This window comes from Denticeps clupeoides, chromosome 19, assembly GCF_900700375.1.
Source record: "Denticeps clupeoides chromosome 19, fDenClu1.1, whole genome shotgun sequence".
Taxonomy (NCBI): Eukaryota; Metazoa; Chordata; class Actinopteri; order Clupeiformes; family Denticipitidae; genus Denticeps; species Denticeps clupeoides.
Genome location: NC_041725.1, coordinates 16,927,187 through 16,952,344, shown reverse-complemented (window position 1 = coordinate 16,952,344; position 25,158 = coordinate 16,927,187). Strand labels below are relative to the sequence as shown.

The 25,158-nt window shown below is 48.8% G+C and overlaps 2 protein-coding genes across 9 annotated transcripts; both read right to left on the bottom strand.

Moving 5' to 3' along the window:
* Nucleotides 1-89: 89 nt before the first annotated feature.
* Nucleotides 90-12,360, bottom strand: slain2 (SLAIN motif family, member 2). 7 transcript variants are annotated; one of them, XM_028962454.1, is made up of 10 exons: nucleotides 11,768-12,360; nucleotides 8,899-9,041; nucleotides 6,732-6,899; nucleotides 6,476-6,646; nucleotides 5,271-5,612; nucleotides 5,000-5,137; nucleotides 4,241-4,327; nucleotides 2,673-2,708; nucleotides 2,147-2,345; nucleotides 90-1,547 (listed from the first exon to the last, which is right to left on the bottom strand). In XM_028962454.1, the coding sequence occupies exons 1-10, from the start codon at nucleotides 12,130-12,132 to the stop codon at nucleotides 1,481-1,483; spliced, it is 1,716 nt and encodes a 571-aa protein (XP_028818287.1). In that variant the 5' UTR covers nucleotides 12,133-12,360; the 3' UTR covers nucleotides 90-1,480. The 7 variants fall into 7 exon arrangements, with proteins under 7 accessions (XP_028818287.1, XP_028818288.1, XP_028818289.1 ...); XM_028962455.1 differs by having other exon boundaries at nucleotides 6,732-6,887; XM_028962456.1 differs by lacking the exon at nucleotides 2,673-2,708.
* Nucleotides 12,361-17,303: 4,943 nt separating this feature from the next.
* anapc4 (anaphase promoting complex subunit 4) lies at nucleotides 17,304-24,357 on the bottom strand. Of its 2 annotated transcripts, none has more exons than XM_028962452.1 (29): nucleotides 24,234-24,357; nucleotides 23,952-24,071; nucleotides 23,397-23,502; nucleotides 23,181-23,313; nucleotides 23,016-23,090; nucleotides 22,914-22,940; nucleotides 22,790-22,834; nucleotides 22,609-22,693; nucleotides 22,416-22,523; nucleotides 22,244-22,327; nucleotides 22,082-22,168; nucleotides 21,674-21,738; nucleotides 21,304-21,346; nucleotides 21,141-21,217; nucleotides 20,943-21,043; nucleotides 20,795-20,846; nucleotides 20,528-20,583; nucleotides 20,396-20,442; nucleotides 20,099-20,155; nucleotides 19,963-20,019; nucleotides 19,803-19,896; nucleotides 19,631-19,728; nucleotides 19,458-19,519; nucleotides 19,338-19,376; nucleotides 19,157-19,255; nucleotides 18,860-18,943; nucleotides 18,609-18,782; nucleotides 18,397-18,520; nucleotides 17,304-17,899 (listed from the first exon to the last, which is right to left on the bottom strand). In XM_028962452.1, exons 2-29 carry the CDS (start codon nucleotides 24,057-24,059, stop codon nucleotides 17,654-17,656), a joined length of 2,433 nt encoding a protein of 810 aa, XP_028818285.1. In that variant the 5' UTR covers nucleotides 24,060-24,071; nucleotides 24,234-24,357; the 3' UTR covers nucleotides 17,304-17,653. The 2 variants fall into 2 exon arrangements, with proteins under 2 accessions (XP_028818285.1, XP_028818286.1); XM_028962453.1 differs by having other exon boundaries at nucleotides 18,609-18,779.
* Between the last annotated feature and the right edge of the window lie 801 nt (nucleotides 24,358-25,158).

Genomic DNA, 25,158 nt, shown 5'->3' with positions numbered 1-25,158 from the left:
GACCGGATCTGATCCTGCCGGTGCGCTGAGATGATGAAGATGATGATGGGTCGACAAGTACAATTCTTTCACTCGACAAGAAGTCTTTCTTTCGTTCTCACCATTTTATTTTGAAACGTGAACTTACACAGAAAACTGAGCGTCATGTTTCGTGGAGATACAAAAAGTGTAAAGGAAACAGTCCAGCCACAGGGGCGTGGCGTTTCCGCCGGCCACGCCCACGTGTCCCTCTGCACCTCCCACCCCACGTCCAGGCAGCGCTCCTTTAAATAAATTAAAAGCCTCTCATACCACAGCAGAGCATTTAGTTTTAAATATCCAGGCGTCTTTATACATACTTTGACCAAAAGCAACGATGAATGTATTAATAATGCAATTACAAAAAGTTTAAAATGTAAACAAGCAGAAATGCGAAGACCCCTGAAGCAATTTATATCGGCAAAACTAAAAAAAATAAAGTACAATTGGCACAAAACGAAAAAAATCTTTGATTTGTAAATCATAGGCACTAAGTTTTCCCAGACAGATTCGTCTTCGCTGCTCAGAGGCGCTTTGTGCAGGAACGTCACAATCATAGATCCATTCTGGAGTTTAATAAGAATAAGATTTGCTTAAAAAAAATAAAATAAAACATTTAACCTCCAGTCACGACCTCTGTGCTGAACTGGTGGAGCTAAAGCGGCAGCAGAGGTCGTGGCTGGTGGTTTAAACTTTTTTTTTTTAGATATGGAGGCCACAGAAATGTCTGAAAAATCTTTACCCGGAACCCGGTGACCCTTGTTCTCCTCATTCAATGAAACAGAAGACGTGACCTTGGATAAATAACAGAAAGTGAAGATGAGCTGCGACACAGTGCTTCTTTTAACTATTCAAATATGGGTGACTCCTTCCAAACGCTTTGGAGATTTAGCTTCGAGGTGAGGTTCAAATTCAGCAATACAAAAATAATCCATAAAACAACCATACAAAAAGAAATACTGTGCATGGATATATTTTGAAAAGGAACTTTTTAAATAATTATCTTTCATAAATAATTGTCACACAGATAAGACACCATCGTGGATGAAACTGACATGAAATTGATTCTGTGACAACGTAAAGCCACTTAAGAGGTGCATTCAGCAAACCAAGCGATAAAGCAGACCATCTCACAACATTACAGGACGCTGGACCTGCAGGGTCTCCAGTGGAAATTCAGGCAGGTGAAAGGGGCGGAGACAATAGAGACGGGAATTTCGGGGAAAAAAAAAGTAATGAATTGGGAGTGAAATTTATTTTTGGATCTCTGTCTGCTTGGCAACGGCGCCCCCTGGTGGCGGCAGCATCTGGAGCTTGGCTGGTTTCTTTGGCGTTCTCCGGACTCCAGCCTGTCCACTTCAGCCACGATTGTGATGATGATTATGACGATTATGACGATGATAATACGTCGTTCGCGTTTTTCCGTTAAAGTGCCGTGTTGTTCTGTCTGCGGGCTGTGCAGTCAGTAGCAGCCCTCCCTCCAGCTCTCATCCCTGACGCCGCTGTAGGAGCGCGGTGCCGGCAGGGACCTGCACACCACAGACAACCAAAAAAAAACATTTTAACATTCCAGAAAAATGTAACTTCTTGAAACGTCCGGAGGAATCGTGGTCTCACGAGTCGATTACGATTATCAACGCATCCCAGAAAATTTTCACGAGGTTTCTTAATACAAGAGTTAAGGTCTCGTTCCAAACCCACAGGGTTTTGAACCAGAAGACCCAGGTTCAAAACCCACTTACTACCATTGTGTCCCTGAGCAAGACACTTAAACCTGAGTGTCTCCAGGGGGGGACTGTCCCTGTAACTACTGATTGTAAGTCGCTCTGGATAAGGGCGTCTGATAAATGCTGTAAATGTAAATGTAAACCCCCGGTAAGATGGTAATGTCGTGTTGTGGATCTCCGGACACTCAGGGACTAACAAGATCCGCTTTTCCTCCATTCACGCTTTGATTGGTCGCACAGCGGGTCAAAGTTCAACAAATTTCAACAAACTACTCTGGAGAATTTTTATATCGCCGCCAGAGAACCGATCATGTTCGTCCACGTCTGCATCACAATACATCGATTATGAGAATCATTTCAATGTCCCTAGTGTGTGTGTGTGTGTGTGTGTGTGTGTGTACCTGCGGACAGGTTGTGCCAGTTTACTGCGGGACACAGGGACGCCGGTGGTCCCTGTGGGGCCCCCGGGGCGTGGCAGGCCGCTGCGGGGCGTGGCCAGTGAGCGGGTCGGGGTGGAGCCGGGGGTGGACAGGGCCTTCACCGGCTGCTTCAGAGCCAGAGGGGAAGGGGCGGGGCTCCTCAATTTACTCGGTGAAGAAACTGAGAGAGAAAATGGAGGTGAGTTCAGGTCTGCGGCCCCGAAAACTGGAACACAAACACTGATGAGGAGAGAAATGCGGCATGAAATAACCACAACAAACAGCAATATTCCTAAATCACCATGACATACGCAAACGACGGCAACATTTCACAAGGGTGCATTAAACACAACAAGCACAACACACACCTCACGTACCCAACAACTGGGCATCAATGCCCCCTTGTGGTTGGGACATAATAAATCACAGCATGATCACGACCAATCACAGCCAACCACCACCACAATTACAGATGCAGGGGGCGCTGCAGCACCAGGCCAATACTCACTGAAGTCTTCCTCTCCAAAGCAACAGGCCAGGGGGACTGAACAGAAGAGCAGAGAAGGTGCTGAGTGGCTGGAGAGGAAGCCCCGCCCACTTTTACACACGCACTAGTCAAGCCCGGAGGAGATCCCGTTTACACGCTGCGTACGTACGAGTGTTATAGTTGTTGAAATCAGGAGTAGGGCGGCCGTGGTTAAGGTAATAATGTGGACCGTGTTAATTAAAGTATGTCACATGACCTTCACATGTATGACTTTTAATCTCATGTGCACCTGAACATTGTGCTCAGCATCATCCTCGTGTCAACGTGTCTCCTCGTGATTCAGACACGAAAACAACGTTCATCAGCTGTTTCACTAAAAATGAAGACCGCGGCGTTCATTAGCACATCTTCATTAATGCTATTAGCTCTCCCAAAGATAAAATAATGCTTTTAAAGGTTTTATTTGCATTCCATGTCCAGCTGTGAGTTCATTTGGTCTGCTGGTATCCAGTTCCCGGAAGACCAGCAAAAAAAACTACAACTCCCAGCAGCAGCAGCCGCACATCTCCTTCAGTTTCACTAACTAGTAGGGGTGCACGATTCAGATAATGTCATGATTCTCTTCGATTTCGACTCTCAAAACTATTCGCGATTCAAAACGTTCATTATTTTTTTATCGTCCATCAGTCTGAGATAAGTTAGTCACATTACAAAGATATAAACTGCAAACCTTCAACTTAAATTATACAAATTGATATATACCGAAGGCCTTCATTTTCAATAACGCTGTAGGGACGCAGACCTTTGGAAATAAAACAGGCTACGGACCGAGTTCTTTTCTTTGCCCGTCCAGAGTTGGTTGGAAGTTTGCAACATTGATGTAGAGTGCGCGTTGGTCTCCAGGAATGTGTCTTACTTTTGGCTGAACTTCGCCTGCATCCTCTGGATGATGACGTACCATGTGAGTCCTGAGGTTTGTATTGATTCCAAAATATTTGACTTTAGCTTTACAAAGCTTGCGTATGACGTGGGACGTATCAATCTCTTCCATGCCATCGATGTTGTAGAATCCAAAATGTGCCCAAACATCTGCCTTAAATGAGGACGGGGCAGGTTGAATTTCCGTCTCCATTGCATTGTCCATGGCGCGTCCATCCGTTGCTCGCGCGTCCTTATTCACACCAAGGACTACTATCCGAGCATAGCGCCATCTATAGGATTGGCAAACTCCTATCCGGAGGAACAATTTACCTCGCGGCGTTACAAAATGGGAAATGTGTGAATCAATTTTGAATCGGTAGAGATAACATCGCAATTCTTTTGTGAATTGATTTTTTTTGCACACCCCTACTGACTAGACTTTTTTTTTTTTTTTTTTTTTTTTACTCTTCACAAGAGTCCTGGTCGCAGGTGACCTAATATCATCTGGACCAACTGATATTAAGACCGAAGTTGAAATTCTCTTTATCCTGGATGCACAGGCGAGTTGCCATCATGGTTCCTCAAAATAACCGATGAAAACCAAGGAAATCCTCTCCGGCCTGAGGCTGCACCAGACCTACCCCATCGCCATGGTGACGGGCGGTTACCTCGTAGGGACGACGGGCTCTGCAGCGGCTGTTTGGTTTTCGGACTTGAGCGGACGGGGGTGGAGGAGAACCTTTGTTGCAGCGCCGCTGGAAGACAAGGACACGTTACGGTTCTGGTCCGAGGCCGGAGCCTCGCTGGCGCGGAGGGGACAGCGAAAAGGTGCGGCAGCGGAAGCCACTAGAGGGAGCTGCGGCTCAACCCAGAGACAGAGAGAGAGAGAGAGAGAGAGAGAGACCCGCCGTAATCTCAGCCAAGAGCGGGAAGCGGCACGTGCTCGACCAGCATCACAGCCACGGAGGAGCAGAAGGAGCAGCAGCAGCAGGAGAGGTTCTCGCTGAAGGAGTTCAGGAGAGGCGTGCAAATCTACTAAAACCACACAGAACTGTGGACGACCAGGATTATGAAGACGAATGAAGACCAAATCCCACTGTTCTCTACTGCTAACTACGGAATATTGTTTAGCACGAATCAGCAGGACATTCTGAACTTACGGTCATTTTAATAGATTCAGATTAAAATGAGTATTCTGGAACCTCGACCGTCTTTTCTGAACCCCATACTCATTACGAGTTCATTAAGAAAAGGTCCTGAAAGTAGGACCGTGTGAAAGAGAGCGGAATGGAAGTAAAAGGAGGAAAGACAAAACCAGTAGTGCTACGGTACTAAATATATACACAAATTAACAAAATAACGGTGAGAAAACCGCATGCTGACCGGCTTCCGTGAGTGTGTGTGTGTGTGTATATAAACACACTCACTGGCTGACTGGCTCTGATGTCTGGGGGATCCGTTTGGCACTTGTAGGTTGGACTCGCAGCTCCGGCTGTTTTTGACTGGCTCAGGGGCGTGGCCCGAGTTGGAGCGCGAGAGGTTAGGAAGACTGCGCCTGAGCTTCTCTACAAACACAGGGGGGAAAAAAAAAAAAAAAAAAAGGTCCAGATATTACCCACAATGCACCGCACGCAACTATAACTGCTGGGGCAGGGGTGGCCTAGCGGTTAAGGAAGCCCCCCCCTTTAGTGGCTTTACCTTCGTTCTTGATGGCGTTTGCCTGGGAGTCCTGGGCGTGGCTCTGCAGGGAGAGGCGGGGCTGCTGCAGTCGGCTAATGATTGGCTGAGGGGAGGTGCGGCTGTACTCCAGGGTGCGCGCGGGCGAGCGGGAGCGGGGCGAGTGACGGGGTGAGTGCCGAGGGGAGGGGCTGAAGCGGTTCAGGGGCGGGTGGAAGGCGGGGTGTACCGCCGCGTCCTCGTCATCCTCCAGGCTGTGGGCGTCGACCTCCTGATCGTCACTTAAGGTGCCCCGACGCAGCGAGTGACAGGAGGAACCGGAGCTGCGGCGAGATGTTGTGGCTGCATAGTCCTGCCTCAGACCTGAGAGAGGGCAGGGCCAGAGTGTCACATCATGCACATAAACACAGAAATTTAGCAAAATAACTTTAATATTCATACTTCTGGTGCTACAATGGCAATATATTTACATTTACAGCATTACTACTTACAATCAGTAGTTACAGGGACAGTCCCCCCCTGGAGCAACTTAGGGTTAAGTGTCTTGCTCAGGGACACAATGGTAGTAAGTGGGATTTGAACCCGGGTCTTCTGGTTAATAGGCAAGTGTTTTACCCACTACGCTACTACCACCCCATATATACACACACACACACACACACACACACATATATACTGAACTAATATATATTCATGGGTGATGACAAAATGTACACATTTTTAACACATAACTTGTTGGCCCCTGGGGCCATATATATGAAAAGCTTGTGTTTAACCGTGATCATCATTTTTGCTCATCAGTTAATATTAATAGTATTTGATCTTAAGTAATATATTTTTATTTGATATATTAACTGTCCTTGCAATCACTGCGAATGTCATTCCCACAATACTGCAGCATAATAAAAATAAAGCAATAAGAATTTTCTCAAAAACAGGCCCATTTGAAGAAAGATGTACTACATATAGAACGATATAGGAACTGGCAGATATAAACGGGATGTTTTAGGTAATGATCACCGTCGCCCGACTCCATATTCATTCCCGCCTGGACTGTTGTTGTGACGTCATGCATGCGACTTGTAAGGTGTGGGAGTCGCTTTAAGAAAGCAGCGCTGTTGTACGGGGTGGGTGTGGCTTTAGACGACGAACGAAGTAAGATCTTAAAGCCCCCATGATGTGATCCTTGTGTGTGAGTGTGTGTGTGACAGTAAAGGGACACTCACTCTCCTCCTGCATACGGGCCAGGATCTGCACGTCGGTGACATCGTTGAGTTTGTAGGTGGTGGACGAACCGACAGAGTCTTCGTCCATCTCTGACGTGCTCAGCTCACTGTCCACTGAGGACTGGGGACTGACCGCGGGGGGGTTCCTGTCTGCCCCCCCTCGTTGGTGACCTGGGGGTCAAACGCGGATCCTTACAGGTTTGCGGCGGCGGTGAACGTGCACTTCGCTGGTGGCGTGATTAAAGGCGAACGTCACCTGCACTGCTGGGCAGCACCAGCTGCTTGACGATGGGGACTCTGGAGGGGGTGGACGAGGGAGAGTTGAAGCCGCTGCTGTAGGGGCTGTTGGCGGTGTGTGTGCTGTATGGGCTTCCGTTGCCGCCGCCGCCGTACATACTCCTGCGTTTATTTGCTGTTGAAAGAGCTGACAGTCACAACAGGAGTTTACCACATCCTTGTCAAACCGGCCATGTCTTCCTCTCTCACACACACTCACATTTACAGCATTTACCAGAGCGACTAGGGGCAGCGGCGGCCTAGCGGGTAAGGAATTGGACCCGTAATTGGAAGGCCAAGACATCCCCACACTGCTCCCCGGGCGCCTGTCATGGCCGCCCACTGCTCACCAAGGGTGATGGTTTAAAAGCAGAGGACACATTTCACTGTGTGCTGTGCTTCATAATGGCAATCACTTCACTTTAACTTTCACTTACGTCCCCCCCTAGAGACACTCGGGGTTAGCTGCCCTCTGTTCACTGATGTTCAGAGTTTAACACACTCCACACCCAGCAGCACAAAGAATCAGTGTCTGACCACCGAGACTGTCTCAATTAGACCATTCAACACACACACACACACACACACACACACACACACACACACACACACACACACACACACACACACACACACACACACACACACACACAGAGAGAGCTCGTTCCATTGATAAATGCTCCAGTTATAATGAGGTCAGAAGGCCAACTCGGCTGCTGCATTCACTTCCTCCATCACCACTCTGTCCTCCTACATTATTCAGGGCGGAACATTAAAGTCCAGCAAACTGATCCCAGATCAGAGCGGTCAGGGCCAGTTTCGCCCTCGTCCGCCTGCAGTTATTTATAGCGGCCAGACAGGCGTCAGGATTACTGGCCGCTAATCGGCACGTGGACCAGGACAGAGCGCGGGTGGAAGAACAAGGACCCGAACGTGCGGCCACCGGGTGACTGTCACTCAAACGGTTAAGGAAGCGGACCCGTAATCAGAAGGTTTCCGGTTCGAATCCCGAGCTGCCAAGGTGCCACTGAGGTCCCCATGATCGAGGTACCGACCCCCGGGCGCCTGTCATGGCTGCCCACTGATCACTAAGGGCGACGGTTAAATGCAGAGGACACATTTTGTGGGGTCACCGTGTGGCGTGCTCCACAGCGACAATCACTTCACCTTCCCCGGTTACATGTTCAGACCGACCCAGACCTGAGGAAGCAGCTCGACTCCCACCAGAAAAACGGCTCAGATGATGCAGAGGGAAGACATTCGGCCCACAGGCGATGTCCATATGAAGGAGACGTCTGTTCTCTGCTCTGAATAGGGCGGCTTTGTCCCGTGGCATTGTGGGCGATGCTCGCGGCACACATCTGATGTGGGAATAAGACAGTGCAGGGCCTGTCAACTGGTGGCCGAGATGGACACTCGGAGTGAAGCGATTAACTGCTGTGCTGAAGGGGACGTGGTGACCGTGCTGGAACTCCAGCCTCAGCGCAGCCACGGGGACTCAGCGGTGCATTGTGGGATTGTTTATTACTTTCTCAGGGAATGGAAACAAGGGATCGGTTGCCATGGACAAACACAAACACAGCTGCAGCCGGGACCAGGACGGCCGCAGGAACCCAGGACCTTCACACCTCCACTGCAGAAAAACAACACACGCAGTGTCGCCATGGCAACCAGCAGTGTCACACCCTCATTAGAAACAGGGAAGTGGAATTCACCGGGACAGGAGGGAGCAAGAAGACGAGAGACGAGATATCTGAAGCAGAATGAACGGCGTCAAGAGTAAAAATCACGAGGACGCTGTCCCTGTACGTGTGTCCAGGTGTCTATTCCAGTCGAAGTCGTCGTAATCCATGAGGGGGAAAAAAAACCCAAAAACAACAGAACAAGCGAGGGGAAGATTGTTGGATCTTGAGATTGTTGTTCCTGAACTCTGGCCAGACTGGGTGAGAGGACGGGTGACAGAGCAGAAGGACGGGGTGGTGACCTCGTGGGTGATCACGAGAGGCTCAGCTCACTACAGCAGGTTCTAAAACCGCACGGCAACTGGCCCTGACTCTAAAAATAACGCGCAGTGAAAGTCCCCCTGAAAAGGCAACGGGAGACACACAAACGTCCAAACGTCCCAGAGAAAAGGACTAAACGGGTACCTGACATCATGAGGTCCAGCCTGTGGATCAGGGAGCGCTTGGCCGACTCCATGTCGGGACTGGGGTTGTCCAGGGCCTGTCGGCACCACACGATGGGGCTCAGCGCCTTCTGCAGCGGGCTGTTCAGCTTCGCCTCGTACAACCTGAAACACACACACACACACACACACACACACACACACACACACAAGCGGCGTGAACCTTCATGGACTCACGTTAAGGTACTGTAGTAACTACGGGCATCCACGTCCGCATCGATTACGAGATTCAGTTCAACAGCCCTACTACACACACACGCACACACACGCAGCTGGACGGGAGCGTTCCTGGCGAAGGACGCGCGCTGCACGAACTGCGGAGCCTCAGCCGCAGCGGGCGGAGTCTCCCGAGAGCGGAACGACGCGCCACTGACCGAATCAAAGCCAAGACTCGACGGAACACGCTCGGACCCGAAACCCTCACAGAATGATAAATGTGCGTCTGTGAGGCTCCGCCCCTTTAATTGGTTTGAGTTTGTGCATTTTTCACGACCATTCTGTCCGCACGGCGCTGCAGCACTAATCCGGCCGGAGGCTCATTCCCGGTTTAGCCGAGTCCCGCTTCCCGTCATGGACACCTGTAATCCCATATCGAGGGGTTTTGTATCCATGGAAGGAATGAGGGTCAGAAGGAAGTGTGATTAAGGGGCAGCGGTGGCCTAGCGGTTAAGGAAGCGGCCCCGTAATCAGAAGGGTGCCGCCGAGGTGCCACCGAGCAAGGCGCCGTCCCCACACGCTGCTCCCCGGGCCCCTGTCATGGCTGCCCACTGCTCACCAAGGGTGATGGTTAAATACAGAGGACACCGTTTCACCGTGTGCTGTGCTGCTTGTGTATCACAAGTGACAATCACTTCACTTTCAGTATGGTGAAAATGGGCTTTCCGTAAATCACGTGACCTCCAGACATTACAAGAGACCCCAAAAATCACGGTCCCCATTAAAGAACGGCCTAACGGAGCCAGGAGCGTGTCGCCGTTCTCCACGCCAGCATCTCCAGCCGAGTGTTCGCTGGCGGCCACATCACAGTGAGGTCAGCGGCCCGCCCCGCCCGGCTGTTTCAGGGTTTCACCGTCGCTGGACAAATCCCTCCATCTGGCTGTGGTTCCAGGATTACCGCCTGGTGAGGACAATCCTTGTAAAGCGACCTGAGCCTCAAAGCCACTTTAGCGTTATTTACGTACAAACGGCGAGATTACGATGAAGGACAGTTTAAAGAGGCGGTAGTAGCCTAGCGGGTAACACACTCGCCTATGAACCAGAAGACCCGGGTTCAAATCCCACTTACTACCATTGTGTCCCTGAGCAGGACACTTAACCCTGAGTGTCTCCAGGGGGGGACTGTCCCTGTAACTACTGATTGTAAGGCGCTCTGGATAAGGGCGTCTGGTAATTCTACAAGGGGCACTGGTGGCATAGCGGGCAAGGAAGCAGGTTGCCGGTTCAAATACCGCCAAGGTGCCACTGAGCAAAAACTGGACTGGACTGCTGAGGTCTGCGGTGAAGTAGTTTTCTCCGGCGAAGCCCCTTTACGATTGTTCGGGCCGTCTGGAAAAATGGTTACCCGGAGAAGAAAAGTCCCGTCTCGTGCAGACAGCATAGCATCCTGAGACCATGCATGTCTCACAATTTTGCCCAATAACGCGGCCATGAATAAAGAACAGTACCAAAACCTCCTCCCACAGCAACTTCTCCCAACAGTCCAAGAAGCGTTTGGTGAAGAACGATGCCTTTTCCAGCATGATGGAGCACCGCGCCGCAATGGCCAAAGTGAGAACCAAGCGGCTCGGGGAACAAAACATTGAAATTTAGGGTCCATGGCCAGGAATCTGATTAAGAATTTGTGGTCAATCCTCAAGAGTCGGGCGCACAAACAGAAACCCGCAAATTCTTGCAAAGCAGTGATTATGAAGGAATGGGCCGCCATAGGTCAGGATTTGGCCCAGAAGTTGATTGACAGCTTGAATCTTTGCATAAACTTGATGTGATTGGCAATTAAAGTATTTGAAACGTATTCAAATGCTTGTAATTATACTTCAGTGCGCCACAGAAACGACCGACCACAAGATCCGAAGACCAGTATGCGTGTCGTTCCGCGACTGTACTACATTATAAATGGTCGTGTCCTGGTACATGGTGGTCAGTGTGGATCCTGGACATTTCGGCACATGGCAGCTTACAGGAAAGGTCGTCTGAGGTCACACCTTCACCCAATAACAGAATATTCTCCCAGTGAACCCGGCCACACCTGTAGGTGCCTCGTCACAGTTGTGTAGGCGGGGCAGTGGTGGCCTAGCGGTTAAGGAAGCGGCCCCGTAATCAGAAGGTTGACGGTTCGAATCCCGATCCTCTGAGGTGCCACTGAGCAAAGCACCGTCCCCACACACTGCTCCCCGGGCGCCTGTCATGGTGCCCACTGCTCACTCAGGGTGATGGTTAAATACAGAGGACACATTTCACTGTGTGCACCGTGTGCTGTGCAGCTGTGTATCACAAGTGACAATCGCTTTCACTTCATTAGAACACTCTGAAGGAAATGAACTAGAGGCCTTCACAATGGTAGTGACACAACGCTGCGAAGGAGAAGGTCCCAGCCAGCGGCATTCCCGCAACGTCAAGGCTGGGGGTGTTTCGGGGCTCTGAAGTAACCTGAGCCGCGGACCGCGCCCCTTGACCTGCAGGACAACGGACCTGCTCGAGGTCCACAAGTCCAGAAACCACGAAACGCAGCACTGCCAGGAGGGAGCGGACCAGTGCGCCCACGCCGGTGATCTACGGTGACAGCTGACAGCATGGCCGCCATGGAGCTCGGTGACGTCACTTCTGAAACTCACCAGCTGTCCTCGTCCTCCTGCAGACAGTCCATGTCCTCAAGGTCCAGGAGCTCCAGCTCGTCCAGGACAGACGCCTCCCCGTCCTCCCCGTTGTAATAGGCGGCGGCGCCGTGGTAGGAGCGCCTGGGGCTCAGGCAGCGGGAGTTCTCCAGCACCCCGCCGAACCCCACCCCGGAGAAGCCGGCCAGCGCCGCCGCGGCGCCCGCGGACAAGGCCGAGTCGTATCCGGCGCTGAGCGGCCGGGTGGAGGAGAGCAACGCCGAGCGGCTGCGGAGCTGCTCGTTCTGCTGCTCGAGTTTCTTCACCAGGTCCTGGAGCTTCCGCACCTCCAGGTCGGCGTTTATGTTGGAGTTGATGTCCTCCATGGGCCCGCCCCGGGTCGGAACTGGTCGGTCTGTCGGGGAGGGGGGGTCAAAACTCCGAGCTCCAGTCGCGTTCACAGCCAGAACCGCGCGGCGCCTGCGACTCTCCCTGCGGGCAGCGTCGTCATCTTCTCCGGCCTCCGGTACACGCGGCCGCCATCTTTACCGAACTGAGAAGGGAGAAGCGCGCGGCGGTGAAAACACGTCACCACGTGACCAGTCGGCCTGGGCGCGTCCCCGACGCGGGCACGCGCATCGCCCCGACGCTGTGACGTCACTGAAACTAACTGTGGAACACGCGCCTGACAGAACGCATTAAAAAACGAATGCAATTGAGTTTTTTTTTTTTTTTTACCAGTATTTTACAATTTTTCTTTGTTGTGAAATTATTATTTATTTATAAAGCACTTTAACACAACAAAGGAGCTGACCAAAGTGCTGTACATTAAAATAGAATATAACTTAAATTACCAGGAACAAGACAGACATGGACAAAAAGTTCATTAAAATAGAAAGAAAACAGAATAAAATAAAATAAGAGAAACATGCAGCAATTTGAATTAATATTAAAAGAGTGAAGAAAGGACTGCCTAAAATACCACATAAAAAACTGCATAAGAACACTGTATAAGAACCACGTCACACTGGGTTAAAAGCCAGCGTGTAAAAGTGAGTTTTTAAATGAGATTTAAACACAGTGACACTGTCTGACACTGATTGGCAGGTCGAGGAACAGACAATAGTCTCTGGTCTGAAGACCTGAGAGAACGGGGTGGAGTGTGGTCTGAATGAATGGAGTAGGTCTGACAAATAGGCTGGAGCCGAACCATTTAGTGACTTAAAACTAAATAAAAGAATTTTAAAACCGACTCTAAAACAGACAGGGAACCAGTGTACTGAGGCTAAGGTCGGGGTTGAGTGATCTCGCCTGTTTGTACCAGTGAGAAATTGTGCAGTTGCATTTTGTACTAATTGTGGGCGAGCTAGAGATGTCTGGCTGATCCCAAAAGGCAATGAATTACAGAGGCCAAGGCGGGACGTAATGAAAGCGTGAATCACTGTTTCCAGATTTCGTTTGGAAAGGACTGGCTTGTGTTTGGTCAGACGACTCAGCTGAAAAAAAAGCACGATTTTACAATATTGTTAACATGTGCATCCATTTTCAGAGTTGAGTCCATTTTAACACCCAGGTTTGTTTTATTTTTTTATTTTTTAAACTTTGTTTATTAGAATTAGAGCATAGGCAATAACAATATTCTCAAAAGGTTACAAAAGAAAACAGCTCAACCTCTCAAACCTAGACCCCAATAAAAAAACAACCAAACAGAAGAACAATAATAATAATAATAATTAAAAAAAATAACAAGATAAAATAATATATATATATATATTGATACATACATACATACACATTCAGATATTACACCCAAAAAAGGAGGGAAAGAAAAAAAACAAACAAACAAAAAAAAAAACACGAAACAAAAAAGCAGCCTACAATCCACCCCCACCATCAACCTATACAAAAATAAATAAATAAGTAAATACATTTAAAACCACCTCTGCAGAGCTCCACCGAGACGCGGACTGCATCACCCAGAACCAGAAGGGAAATTCTTATTCTTGACCAGATCAAGGAAAGGACCCCATATCTTTTTAAATGTCTTAAGGGAACCCCTAAGTGAAAGTCTTATCCTTTCCAGTTTAACAAAATAAAGAATATCTCGTATCCAGTGAATTTGGCTGGGAGGTTTCGAGGATTTCCGGTTTGTTGTAATGAGTCTTCTTGCCAGTAAGGTAGAGAAGGCCAGCATGTCCTTTTGATGAACAGATAATGAAGAGGGTGGTAGTAGCCTAGTGGGTAACACACTCGCCTATGAACCAAAAGACCCGGGTTCAAATCCCACTTACTACCACTGTGTCCCTGAGCAAGACACTTAACCCTGAGTTGCTCCAGGGGGACTGTCCCTGTAAATACTGATTGTAAGTCGCTCTGGATAAGGGCGTCTGATAAATGCCATAAATGTAAATGTAAGAAGGTGAGTGGAAAACCCCAAACAATGCCCCAAGTGGGTTGGGCTCTATTCTTTTCCCCACAAATGCTGACAACATGTCAAATATTTCAGTCCAGTACTGGTGTAAAGAAGGGCAAAGCCAGAACATATGAATAATATTGGCAGGGGACTGCTGACATCGGTCACACAAAGGACTGACGCCCTCATAGATTTGTGATAACCAAGGCTTAGTGTAATAAACACCCAGGTTTGTAATCAATGATCTTTCACCAGGGGCTATGGAAGCGAGGTCAACACGGGGGTCACCACTACCAAAAGCGTACAGTCGGTCTCGCTCTATTTGAAAAAACCTTCAACTTTCATGCGGTCAACCCTAAACTCATCGCTTTGTTGATGCAGTATAGTTAATGACACCAAGATATCGCGAGAGTAGGGGGAACGGGAAGATCCGAAAACGACGGACAGAGCGTGAAGGAATGTCGAATAGAGTAGAACGTGGAATAGGATGCCTTTTATTTTCACCACTTGCAGGTACAGTGAGATTAAACACGCGAGTGCGTGTTAGTAAATGACAAAAAGCCAAACCAAGTAACTGTTTGTTGGCCCTGACACAACATTCGGCGCCGAGAACCCGTAGACAAAGAAGGAAAGAACGACGGTTCCACGTCCCCGCTGGAAAGAAAGACGAGTGCAACCTGTGGAAGGATTCGTATTTTGCCAGATTGGGCGAGGCGAGTTGCGCTGTTGCGTGGTACACGTCAGTGCCCCGGTTAGTTAGTGAACAAGATCGCGATCGAAGCGACGTAAGAGATCCGGTTGTGGGGAGAAAATAAATGTACCTTGAAAAAGAGGGTGGACTGAGTTTAAGACAACGCGTCGTCGACCGAGAGAGTTTTCGAAGCGGCACAGACAGAATCGGAACTTTTTTACGGACAGGACTCGCTTCACTGCGGGATTCGCTTCGGGATTCGCTTCGTGTGAATCGGGAAGCCGGCAGCGACTCCCAGTGTTGCAGATGTGGCATGAACACTGACAACAGGCGACGCGCCTCCTCTCCTCTTTCAGAAAACAGGACATTACTTACGCATGTGTTTCCGAGACAAAAAAAGACCGGGTAAAACACTGAGAGCAGAAGAGCAGTTCTGATTCAGACTCAGGCGAGTTGGTCCATTCTGTAGATCCTGAAGGAGCTGAGACAGTCAGCGTAACTGGACAATGGTTGTAGATACAAGAAAACCTGTATAACACAACACCGTTCACAAGAAATACACTGAAGCCAACCAAGAAGAGAAGTCTATGCCCAAACAACTCCACTTTAGGGGCAGTGGTGGCCTAGTGGTGAAGGAAGCGGCCCCGTAATCAGAAGGTTGCCGGAACGAATCCCGATCCGCCAAGGTGCCACTGAGGTGCCACTGAGCAAAGCACCGTCCCCACACACTGCTCCCCGGGCGCCTGTCATGGCTGCCCACTGCTCACTCAGGGTGATGGGTTAAATGCAGAGGACAAATTTCACTGTGTGCACCGTGTGCTGTGCTGCTGTGTATCACGTGTGACAATCACTTCACTTTCAAATGGGTGGCTTGCTTTGAGGCAAAAAGAAGACAGAAAGATAAAGTCTACACGATAGCAGGGCTGCGACCTTTCCTTCTAGGAAGAAGTCCCAAGCCTTGAAATGAAGATACTTCACACAGGAGGAAAAGTGAACACAGCGACGCGGAGAGATTTGATGAGTTTGTTAAAGAGTTCAGTTCAGTCCAGTTTTTAAAGGACCAAGCCAGATTAAAGGTTTACAGTCGATGAAAAAAAGTCCGGCCTGTGGCACACGGTTTTAGGAGAGTCCCGTATCCCATGGTAGAAGCTGTTAACCAGGAGCTGGACAGGATGCTGGAACAGGACATAATAAAAGAAGTGAATGAAGGATCGGAGTGGGCTTCTAAAGATGCAAAAGAAGTGGGGCTGTGTGTAGACCTCGGGGAAGGGAATGGCGCAGTGATTCGAGGAAGACGGCCGGTTCCAACAGCAGAAGGTACATCACAGTCAGTACAGGAACAAAGGTGCGCAGATAGGACTTTGGCAGTGAGACTTAACCCCGGAATCCAGACCCCCGGCCAAATTCATCACGCGTAGAGGGTGCTACTGTTTCAGGAAAGTTCCATTTGGATCATCAGAAGGCTATGGACTCCGTGTTGTGTGTATGTTACATGGATGATGCCGTGGTCTTTGGAGGAATGACGAACCGGTTCCACAACAAAGATGAAAGTGAAGTGATTGAAAGATGTCCTCTGGATTTAACACATCACCCTAGCCTGGGAAGCAGTCATTGACCACCGCTGAAGGAATTAAACGACACCAAGCACAGAGACCTCAGGATGTACTGTTACGTTAGTCCATTCCTACCTGTGCATTCCTCATGAAATTCATACCAAACTATGCAGACCCATCAGAACCGCTACAGACGCTGAATAGGAATGGACAGACATGGGAGTGGACAAGTGAAATCGAGATTCCTGTAGAAATGGGAGCGTGTCAATGGTCTTGGAGGTTTATGGAATGAGGCAGGCAGGGAGGCAAAACGTAGAAAAACGTGAAACTCAAGAAAAAAAAAAGTTTATTGTTCCTACGGGTGGTCACGGCCATTGGAGGAAAAAATAAAAAATTCCATGGCCCACATCCCCAAAAAGTGTATTGGTAACAAAAATAAAAGGACTCCACATGTGTTCATTCATAGTTTTGATGCCTTCAGTGAGAATCTACCAAGGTAAATGGTCATGAAAATAAAGAAAACACGTTGAATGAGAAGGTGTCCAAACTTTTTGGCCTGTACTGTATATTATATTCACCCTCCACCATGTGCCAATTGTTGTGTATGTACGTGAATGTAGTGTGCTCGAGCGAAGCTTTGGAGAGTGGGCCGTGCTTAGTTTACCGTAAGCACATGTCCACGCCAGCCTCGTTCTGGCTACTGATCCAGTCCGATGGACAGAACGGCTAGCCTATGCAAGCCGTTCACCGACCGCATTTTAGAACATACTTGTGGCGGGCAAAGTTTACTCTGCAAACAGAACCCAGAGAAAGCAACACTTTCACCACCACAAATACAGAGAAGACATGAAAAAAAACAGAATGCTGTGATTTGAAAGAAATGAAACTGTTTGGATTTGAAAAGTTTGAACAATGTAATTGTTGAGATTTATTTAGAAGAAAATTCTTATTCTAAACTTATCATCAGTGTAAGTTTACAAAACAATTCAGTTCTTTTGACTATTTTGCATTATTATTATTATTATATTTATTACAGTCATTATTAGTTTTTCCGCCAGATTTCCATAATGATTTTTATCGATCAAAATGTCCTTTATATTTCACGGGGAGACTAGTGGTTCACCTCTGTGTCCACATTTCCCAAAATCGAGGGCCATTATCTTCGCAGCTGTGAGTTCTAATGGCTATAGCAGGTGCAGTGAGTCCAGTTACTGGTGGGAAGGACAGTTGGGGGGGGGTGGTCATTGGGGTCAGAGTGTGTCTGACCCGGACGTTTGTTCCAGAAGGTCTCTGGACTCCACCTCAACTGCGCTCTGCTCCTCAGCCGCACCCTGGGATTCCATGTCCACGCCAGCCTCGTTCTGGCTGGTCAATGTCTCCTCCAGGCCCTCTTGGTCAGAGGTGGGGTCCTGTGACTCTTGTCTGTCCTCTTCCTCCTCGTCCTCATCCTCGGCGTCCATCTCAAAGACTCGCACATGGCGCAGGTTTGAGCTCAGCTGGGTTCACACACACACACACACACACACACACACACACTGGTGTTATTGGTCCCCTAAAACGGTTTCTGAAGTTTCTTTCTGAAATTCAGCGATTCGGTGTCTGTAGCTTTAAATGCTAATGAGGAGGAGAGAGGCGGGACAAGAGCGGCCTATAGAAGTTGAGCGGGACATTCGCAGAAATGACGTCATCAACACAATTCACCAAGTACAATTTTTGGCACACACAGGAAGTCGTGTCTGCGTTTTTTTTTTTTTAGAAAAAAATTAAATGAACCCGCTGGTTCTCCAGAGGCTCGTGTGAATGCGAAATAAGCAGGAAAAATTCCAGATCCGACCGTCTGAGCTGCCGAAGCAGAATGACCAAAGCGCTCTTTACACCTATCGCCATTTCTAGCCACTGCAGGACCATAGACAGGCTGTTAAATAATTTTCATGATACGGCACCTTTAAATGTTCTAGTAATGTCAGTCAGGTAAGTGACTTCCTGATCTTACCACACAGGCCACTTTGCGGAGCCCGTTGACGGCCACCAGCTGCGCTTTCATGTTGTCCAGACACCTCCACTGGTTCTCACAGATGAGGCTGAGTGACGGGACAAGGCTGCTCTGCTGGTCGAGGCTGGCAGCACAGTAAGTAAGATATGTAGGTGTGATTCGGCCAGGTCAAAGGTCAACCCTCCGGCTCGCACATAAAAGGACATACGCACCGGAGAGATGGGTCCCAGGCAAATTCTTCGTAACTGGCGAGCGCGGCACTCAGTGGCAGCTGAGCCAGCACATGTTCCCTCAGCCCCTCCTCCTCCTGCCCCCGCAGGACCACCGTCAGCGTCTCTGCGTCGTACAGGCGGGCGTCAAGGCAGCTACTTGGGCCGCCGGGCCTGCTTCAGACGGGCAGAGAACGCGCCTCAGACGTGGCCGTACCACACACCACTGCTATACAACAGGCCAGCAGTCTTACAGGGTTTCACCGGCAGAGTCCTCATCAGTGCTGGTGTTCGCAGCTCGGTTCAGATCTAGCGCTACGAGCCCATTGGCCAGAGACCTAAATATTTCAGAGAAGACGCACGAAAAATGTGGCCATCAGCCTTTTTCTTTCCTAGTGAAAATTCTTCATACAATTGCATTTCATTGATATATTTCACTTTTTTTTGTTACAGAACTTAAAGGTTCAAAAAGAACGAATTTTCATATTTTATTAAAAGGAAAAGAAAGAAAAGGAAGGGGGTAGAAGAAAGAAGCAGCGTGAGAAACATACTTGTGTGGGTCGGTGGTTCTCCTCAGTAAGTAGATCTTGGACGGGGAGCTCTGCATGCAGAACACTGCGTAGTGCATGCCGGCCTTCTTATCGTTCCACCTGAACAGGAAATAAGCAGGAACGAGCTCCGATTGGCCGCCTCAGCAGCCGGACAACCATAATAAAGAAAATATCAACTTACAGTGACGGCAGCTCAAGCAGCCTTGGAGTATTTTCAGAGCTGGACAGAGAAAGAGAAGACTTGGATAAAAAAAAAAAAACGAACAGCAAGGGCAAAACTGCCATCAACATCACAACTCACCCGTCTGGTAAGGTGTACAGCGGCAAACACACGGCCTGTTTCACGGACTTCCCAATCACCTCCTGAAGCACAGAACACATCATCAGCCCTCCTGATATAATCCATCGCCCTCACCAGAACTGATGAGGAGTTGAAGGGCCTCAGGGTGACACATGACCACAAGAGCTCCTGACCGCTGGTTTCTGGAGGCACAGTTCAATCATCCCCTCCATCAGCCTCTTCACAAAATGCAGGGACTTCTGAGGATAGGTGGGGAACAGCAGCGGACTCTCTGCATCAGCACAAATGGAACCAGGTGAGGCGTCGACGTTTTAGCCACGCAAGCACATCCAGCGTCTGCGGTACCTTTTAGGTGGGCGCTCTCCTGCACAAACTTCACCCACTGGTTGCCCTCCGTGTTGGGTGGAGACACCAGGTCCTCGTCTTCGTCCTTCAGGTACTGCAGCATATACAAGGGAATTAGGATCCTGGCGCCATCGACTCCAAGCCGAAATTAGGCCCTCACCTGTCCAACCCGCTCCACATTGAAGTACTTCCCCTTTCTGTCGAACAGCTCCTCATTCTGTCAGAGCAGAAGGCAGCGGAACGTCAGCTCGGGGATGATCCGGCTACCAGGATGTTCTTACCGAATCAGGACTCACCGCGCTGAAATGCTCCGCCAGGAAGTCTGCAACGAAGGCCAGGTCTTTCTGCGTCATCTGGAATTAAAAGTGCAGCTCATGTTCACCTGGGGCTTTCAGCACTGTTCTGTTTGTTAGGCGCTTTGTGACAATGTACAATGTTGACTGATATGATCATGTGACCTGAGACCATGTGACACCCATGCACTGTGCTACATCATCATGGAAACGCCCGCCTCATCAACTGCAGATTAACGTGGATTTGTTGGCATTGTTATAGTACAAATTTGCCTAGTCGTGTAGTTGTATCAAAATCACCTTGTTGAGCTCAGGAGGGACGTGATCCTCTGACATGCGCAACATGGCTAGAAAAAGAATTAATAAATGTAAATATTAAGGGGTGATATGAATGTAAAGGCCTTTTTAGTGTCTCTCCAAACTTGTCCTCACCTACGTACAGCCAGCGGAAAAAGGCCTTGAAATTCTTCATGCTTTTATCAATGACTCTATGGAAGCAAAGCAAGAATGAGGGGCTCCTGCTTAGAATAACTTGGATTCTTTTGTACGTTCAGTACATTTCCCTAATTATATTACAATTATATTTTACAAACACAGAAATATGGTTTCAATTACCAAAAAAATGCCCATTTCAATATAGTGATGTGTAAATAGCTCATATTCTCCAGCTCTAGTAAAGGGAACTTCAGTGTTACTCACTGTAGGAGCTCACTGGCCTTTAAGGTGAATGACCCCACCGCGGTGACAGCGTCTTGTTAGAAAGAAGAAAAAGAAAAACCCTATTAATAATCATATCAGCGATCACAGCTCCACAGACCTGGGAAAATGTGAGAGCTCTTGGTCTTACCCTCTATGGCAGCGGGGTCCAGCCCAAGCGGCTGAAACTTCTGTTTCCACAGAGCCATTCCCTTCACCTCACTCAGATGGTACAGGAGAGCCTCTGAGCCGCTGGACGGCAGAAGAAGAAAAGAAGGCGATGCTCGTCAGCGAGACCCTGAATTAGCGATTTGCATGGAACGTCCACGGCCGGCGAAGCCCGACCCACCTCTGTAAGTGACTGATCACCAGCTTCTGGATACTGGAGTAGGACGACTCGATGGACTGGCCTAACATTTTCAGACCCTGAAACCCGACAACATAAAGCGTTAGTGGCAACGTCAGTGTCTCTGCGGAAACAATATCAGATAGAGCATGCATTCAGAACTCACCTTGACTGTGAGCTGGTTCATAAGAAGGGCTTGTAGTTCAGGGCTAAGAAAAGGAGGATTAAAGAGTGTGCAAGATGCTCCTGACATCCCATACCCTAGCAATGCCCCAAAAACAAGAAGCTAGAACCTTATTCAAAGGGAATGACTATGATCTGGTGGGACAGTTGTGGCACCGTGGCGCATTACTTGCATGTCTGCACTGAAGACGTTTTCTGAACAGTACATGAAAGTTGAGTAGAAATGGCCAGATGTGTTTTTCACACCCGCGATATTAAATTCAAGACTGGGACAGGAACTTGCTCAGACTGTGGCTGGGCACCGGGCCTATTGTAAAATCCAAATTAAAAAGAGTCGTGACACTACCACTTACCTCGCATGTCCCCAAAGCAACAGCTCCAGAAACTCATCCTGCACCTGCGTGCTGGTATTCTTTTCCTTTATAAACACACCAAGCATGCATTACTGTCTAATTACTACTTTAATACCTTGTTTACTAATGAGGTGCACACATATTAATTCATTATTTTAAAGAATGGCCACTCAAATATATTAAATGAACTGAAAATTATCTATAAAAGGTGCAGAGCAAGGGAAAAAATATTATATTCTATTGTTTATGGAGTGTCTCCTGAAGGACTGTCACTACTGATAGTAAGTCCCTCTGGACAAGGGCGTCTGGTGAATGCCGTAAATGTAAACAAGTGTGGCCTACATTCATTGGGTATGGGAAATTTTGCATAACGTTCATGAAAATACCGCTTTTTCCTGATTTACTGACCTGGACAAACTTTGTGAGACGGAGGTCCATCTGCAGCAGGATGTCTTCCCAGGCCTCGCACATACAGGCGAGAGAGAGACGCAGATACTGCGAGAGAGGGATGAGGAACGGTCAGTGGGACTCTAATGGAGGTCCTTGTTGCCAGGGTAACACGTCACTCACTTGCAGGAGGGTGGATATGTGTGTGAACTTGCGCGCCATCCTGGTGAGCTCTGGCAGACAGGAAGACAGAAGTCCTGTATCCAGCTGAGACGACGACAGGGTATGAAGCAAATTCAGAATATTCTCCGCATGTCTCAATGCTCAGTGAATTTGTACGTGATGCAAGCTGTACCTGGACGTAATGCACTTCAGGGCGGTCATCGTCAGACCTGACCTCTGTGACAACAGAAAGCGACTTCAGGTCACTGGAGAGACAAAGGCTGCGACATGTCCCGGGGATCTGAGTTGGGCGTAGACACAGCAGTTTTAAAAACGACACACCGTCTCTTTAAAGGGATTTTAGTATAGTGCAGTAGTGGTCTCACCCTATTAAGTGTCGCTATCTTGTACAACCCATATGCATAGAGCTCCACGAAGCCCATGGGTCCCCCCACCACCAAGACATTAAGCCTGCCAACCAGAACCACGATCAGCACCACACACATAATGCACTCAAGAAGACAAAACAAGACGTAAAAAGACATAGGGAGGCTTTGCAACGCTGACCTGACTTCACCAAGAAGATTGGTGACCTCGTCTGACCTTTCTTCGCTGAAAGAGGCACAAAATTAATCTCCCAATGCAGCAGGCCAGGACAACAATGGTCATACAAGCTAAACTTGATACTGACCTGAAGATCTTGGTAGTGGTGCTGTAACTACAAGACCAAACATGAAGAAAGAGGTTTCAAATGAATAACAATAAAATCCATGCCTGCCGAGGAATATTGTACCTTTTGGGAAGGGTCGGCAGTTTGGGTAAGAAGCGATTTGCCTCGTCCTCGGAGTCGCAGAATGACGCTAGGACACTGGAAGAGACAAACAATGGCATGTTTAACGTACGTAGGAAGTTTCACAAGAGTAAAAAAAAAAAATAAAAAAGCTGCACATTTACACACCTGCTCTCATCCTGTACCTCCGTCCAGTACATACAGGAAACCGGGCTCTCCGCCGGGAAAAGGTGGAGGATCTCCGCCCTCTCTGCATCACACAGGACCACCTGCTTTGTGTCCCCCAAACTGAAGGCCAGAACTGAGACGCGAACATGAACAAAGCACACACTGCAGCGAGCAAAGACAGAAGCAAGCGGCGTCTGAGGACGGAATAGTGGTTACTTTTGCCGTCGGGTCTCCACGCCAAGGCGGTGATCTCCTTGCCCGTGTTCTCGTTGGGGGGTAAGCTCCACACACGCTGGAAGTTGGCGAGCCGGTGCAGCAGCAGCTGCGGTCAGAAAACAGCATTACATTTACCAGACGTCCTTACCCGGAGCGACTTACAATCAGTAGTTACAGGGACAGTCCCGCATGGAGCAACTTAAGACTAGATAAGATCAACCTTTGTTAGGGTTAAGTGTCTTGCTCAGGGACACAGAAGGTTGGCGGTTCAAATCCCGATCCGCCAAGGTACCACTGAGGTGCCACTGAGCGAAGCACCGTCCCCACACACTGCTCCCCGGGCACCTGTCATGGCCGCCCACTGCTCACCAAGGGTGATGGGTTAAAAGCAGCGTGTGCTGTGCTGCTGTGTATCACAATGACAATCACTTCAATTTATCAATGGTTGTAAGTGGGATTCTGGTTCATAGGCGAGTGTGTTACCCCACTAGGCTACTACCACCCCACATCGTGACGTGCGTGCATCGTGGACGTGCACGGACCCCTGATGCTCACCTCCCCGCTGGAGTTCGCCAGAGCGATCAGGTCCCTCTTGGGGGACCAGGCCATGAAGAGAACCGGGCTGGGGAGCTGCTTCTCCCCGACCTGCCGGAAGGCACGCATGGTGCCTGGTCCCTGGAAAACATGACGTGCAAAGTACCAAATTCATCTCTCCGGCTGCATTTTTACATTCTATATACACACGAAATAATCAATTGCAACTGGGGTGATGCTCGCTAACCACAACGCAAGCCGACCCCGTCGCAGTAGAACAGTAGCTAAACGTCGTAGACTTACTGTAATGCAACGCGTGTAAATGCCGATTTATTTCAATGGAGCGCACTCGCTGAAATGGAGGTATTAAACGCGGCACGGTGCGCTTCTCACACTGTACAGCGCCATCAAAAACTCCGAGTCGGGCGGCTCGGCCAATCACGCTCGGAGCTGAGGAGCCAATGAAAAGTTGGCGACGGGGGCACCGGCGGGACAAAAAAGGCGACTCTCGCTGCTCCGAAAAACGCGCGAGAATAATGAACGGCAGGCGTCAGTGACGGAAAATGTAAGATTTGTTTAGCTCGTTGTGTTGAGATGAAATGACGAGCCTTCTATGAAGTATTTTATTTAAAAAAAAAGTCATAAAAACATTTTTGGAAATGGTTTGGAATGGGATATGCAAAACTATTTAAAAAAAATACAATAATATATTCTCTTTTTAAAATTGTTTTGCGTATCCAATTATAAAAATGTCTTGATATTTGGAGATAATTTCAACCATAACAAGGAGCCTTTCAGTTTGAAGAAGCTCTAAAACGGCCCACAACGGTATGGACTGTGAAGTCGGTCCAGGTGAAATTCTGCAGAAGCTTCCTGAACGTCCTTTTGGCCCTTCGCTGCTGTCCAGCTCTAATCAGTGGGTTGTGGAGGAACAGGAATAGCGCAGTGGTCATTCCCTCCGACTCGACTGTGATAAAGACCCAGAAATAGACCCTGCTGCACTCTCTAGGCCATAGGCTGCATCTGTGTCACATCTCCTGCACCTTGGGGCCTTCAGGCGACCCCTGACCTCTTGTTTATCATGGTTCATCCATTTGAAACAGCGTCTTTACAACAAACAACTCTCCTGAACATGAAAACAGGAGGTAGAGGGTAAATGGAGTTCTTCCTCCCCAGTTCTGAACTGCAGAACGTAGAAAACATGGATGAATTGGATAAGGCTTCAGAG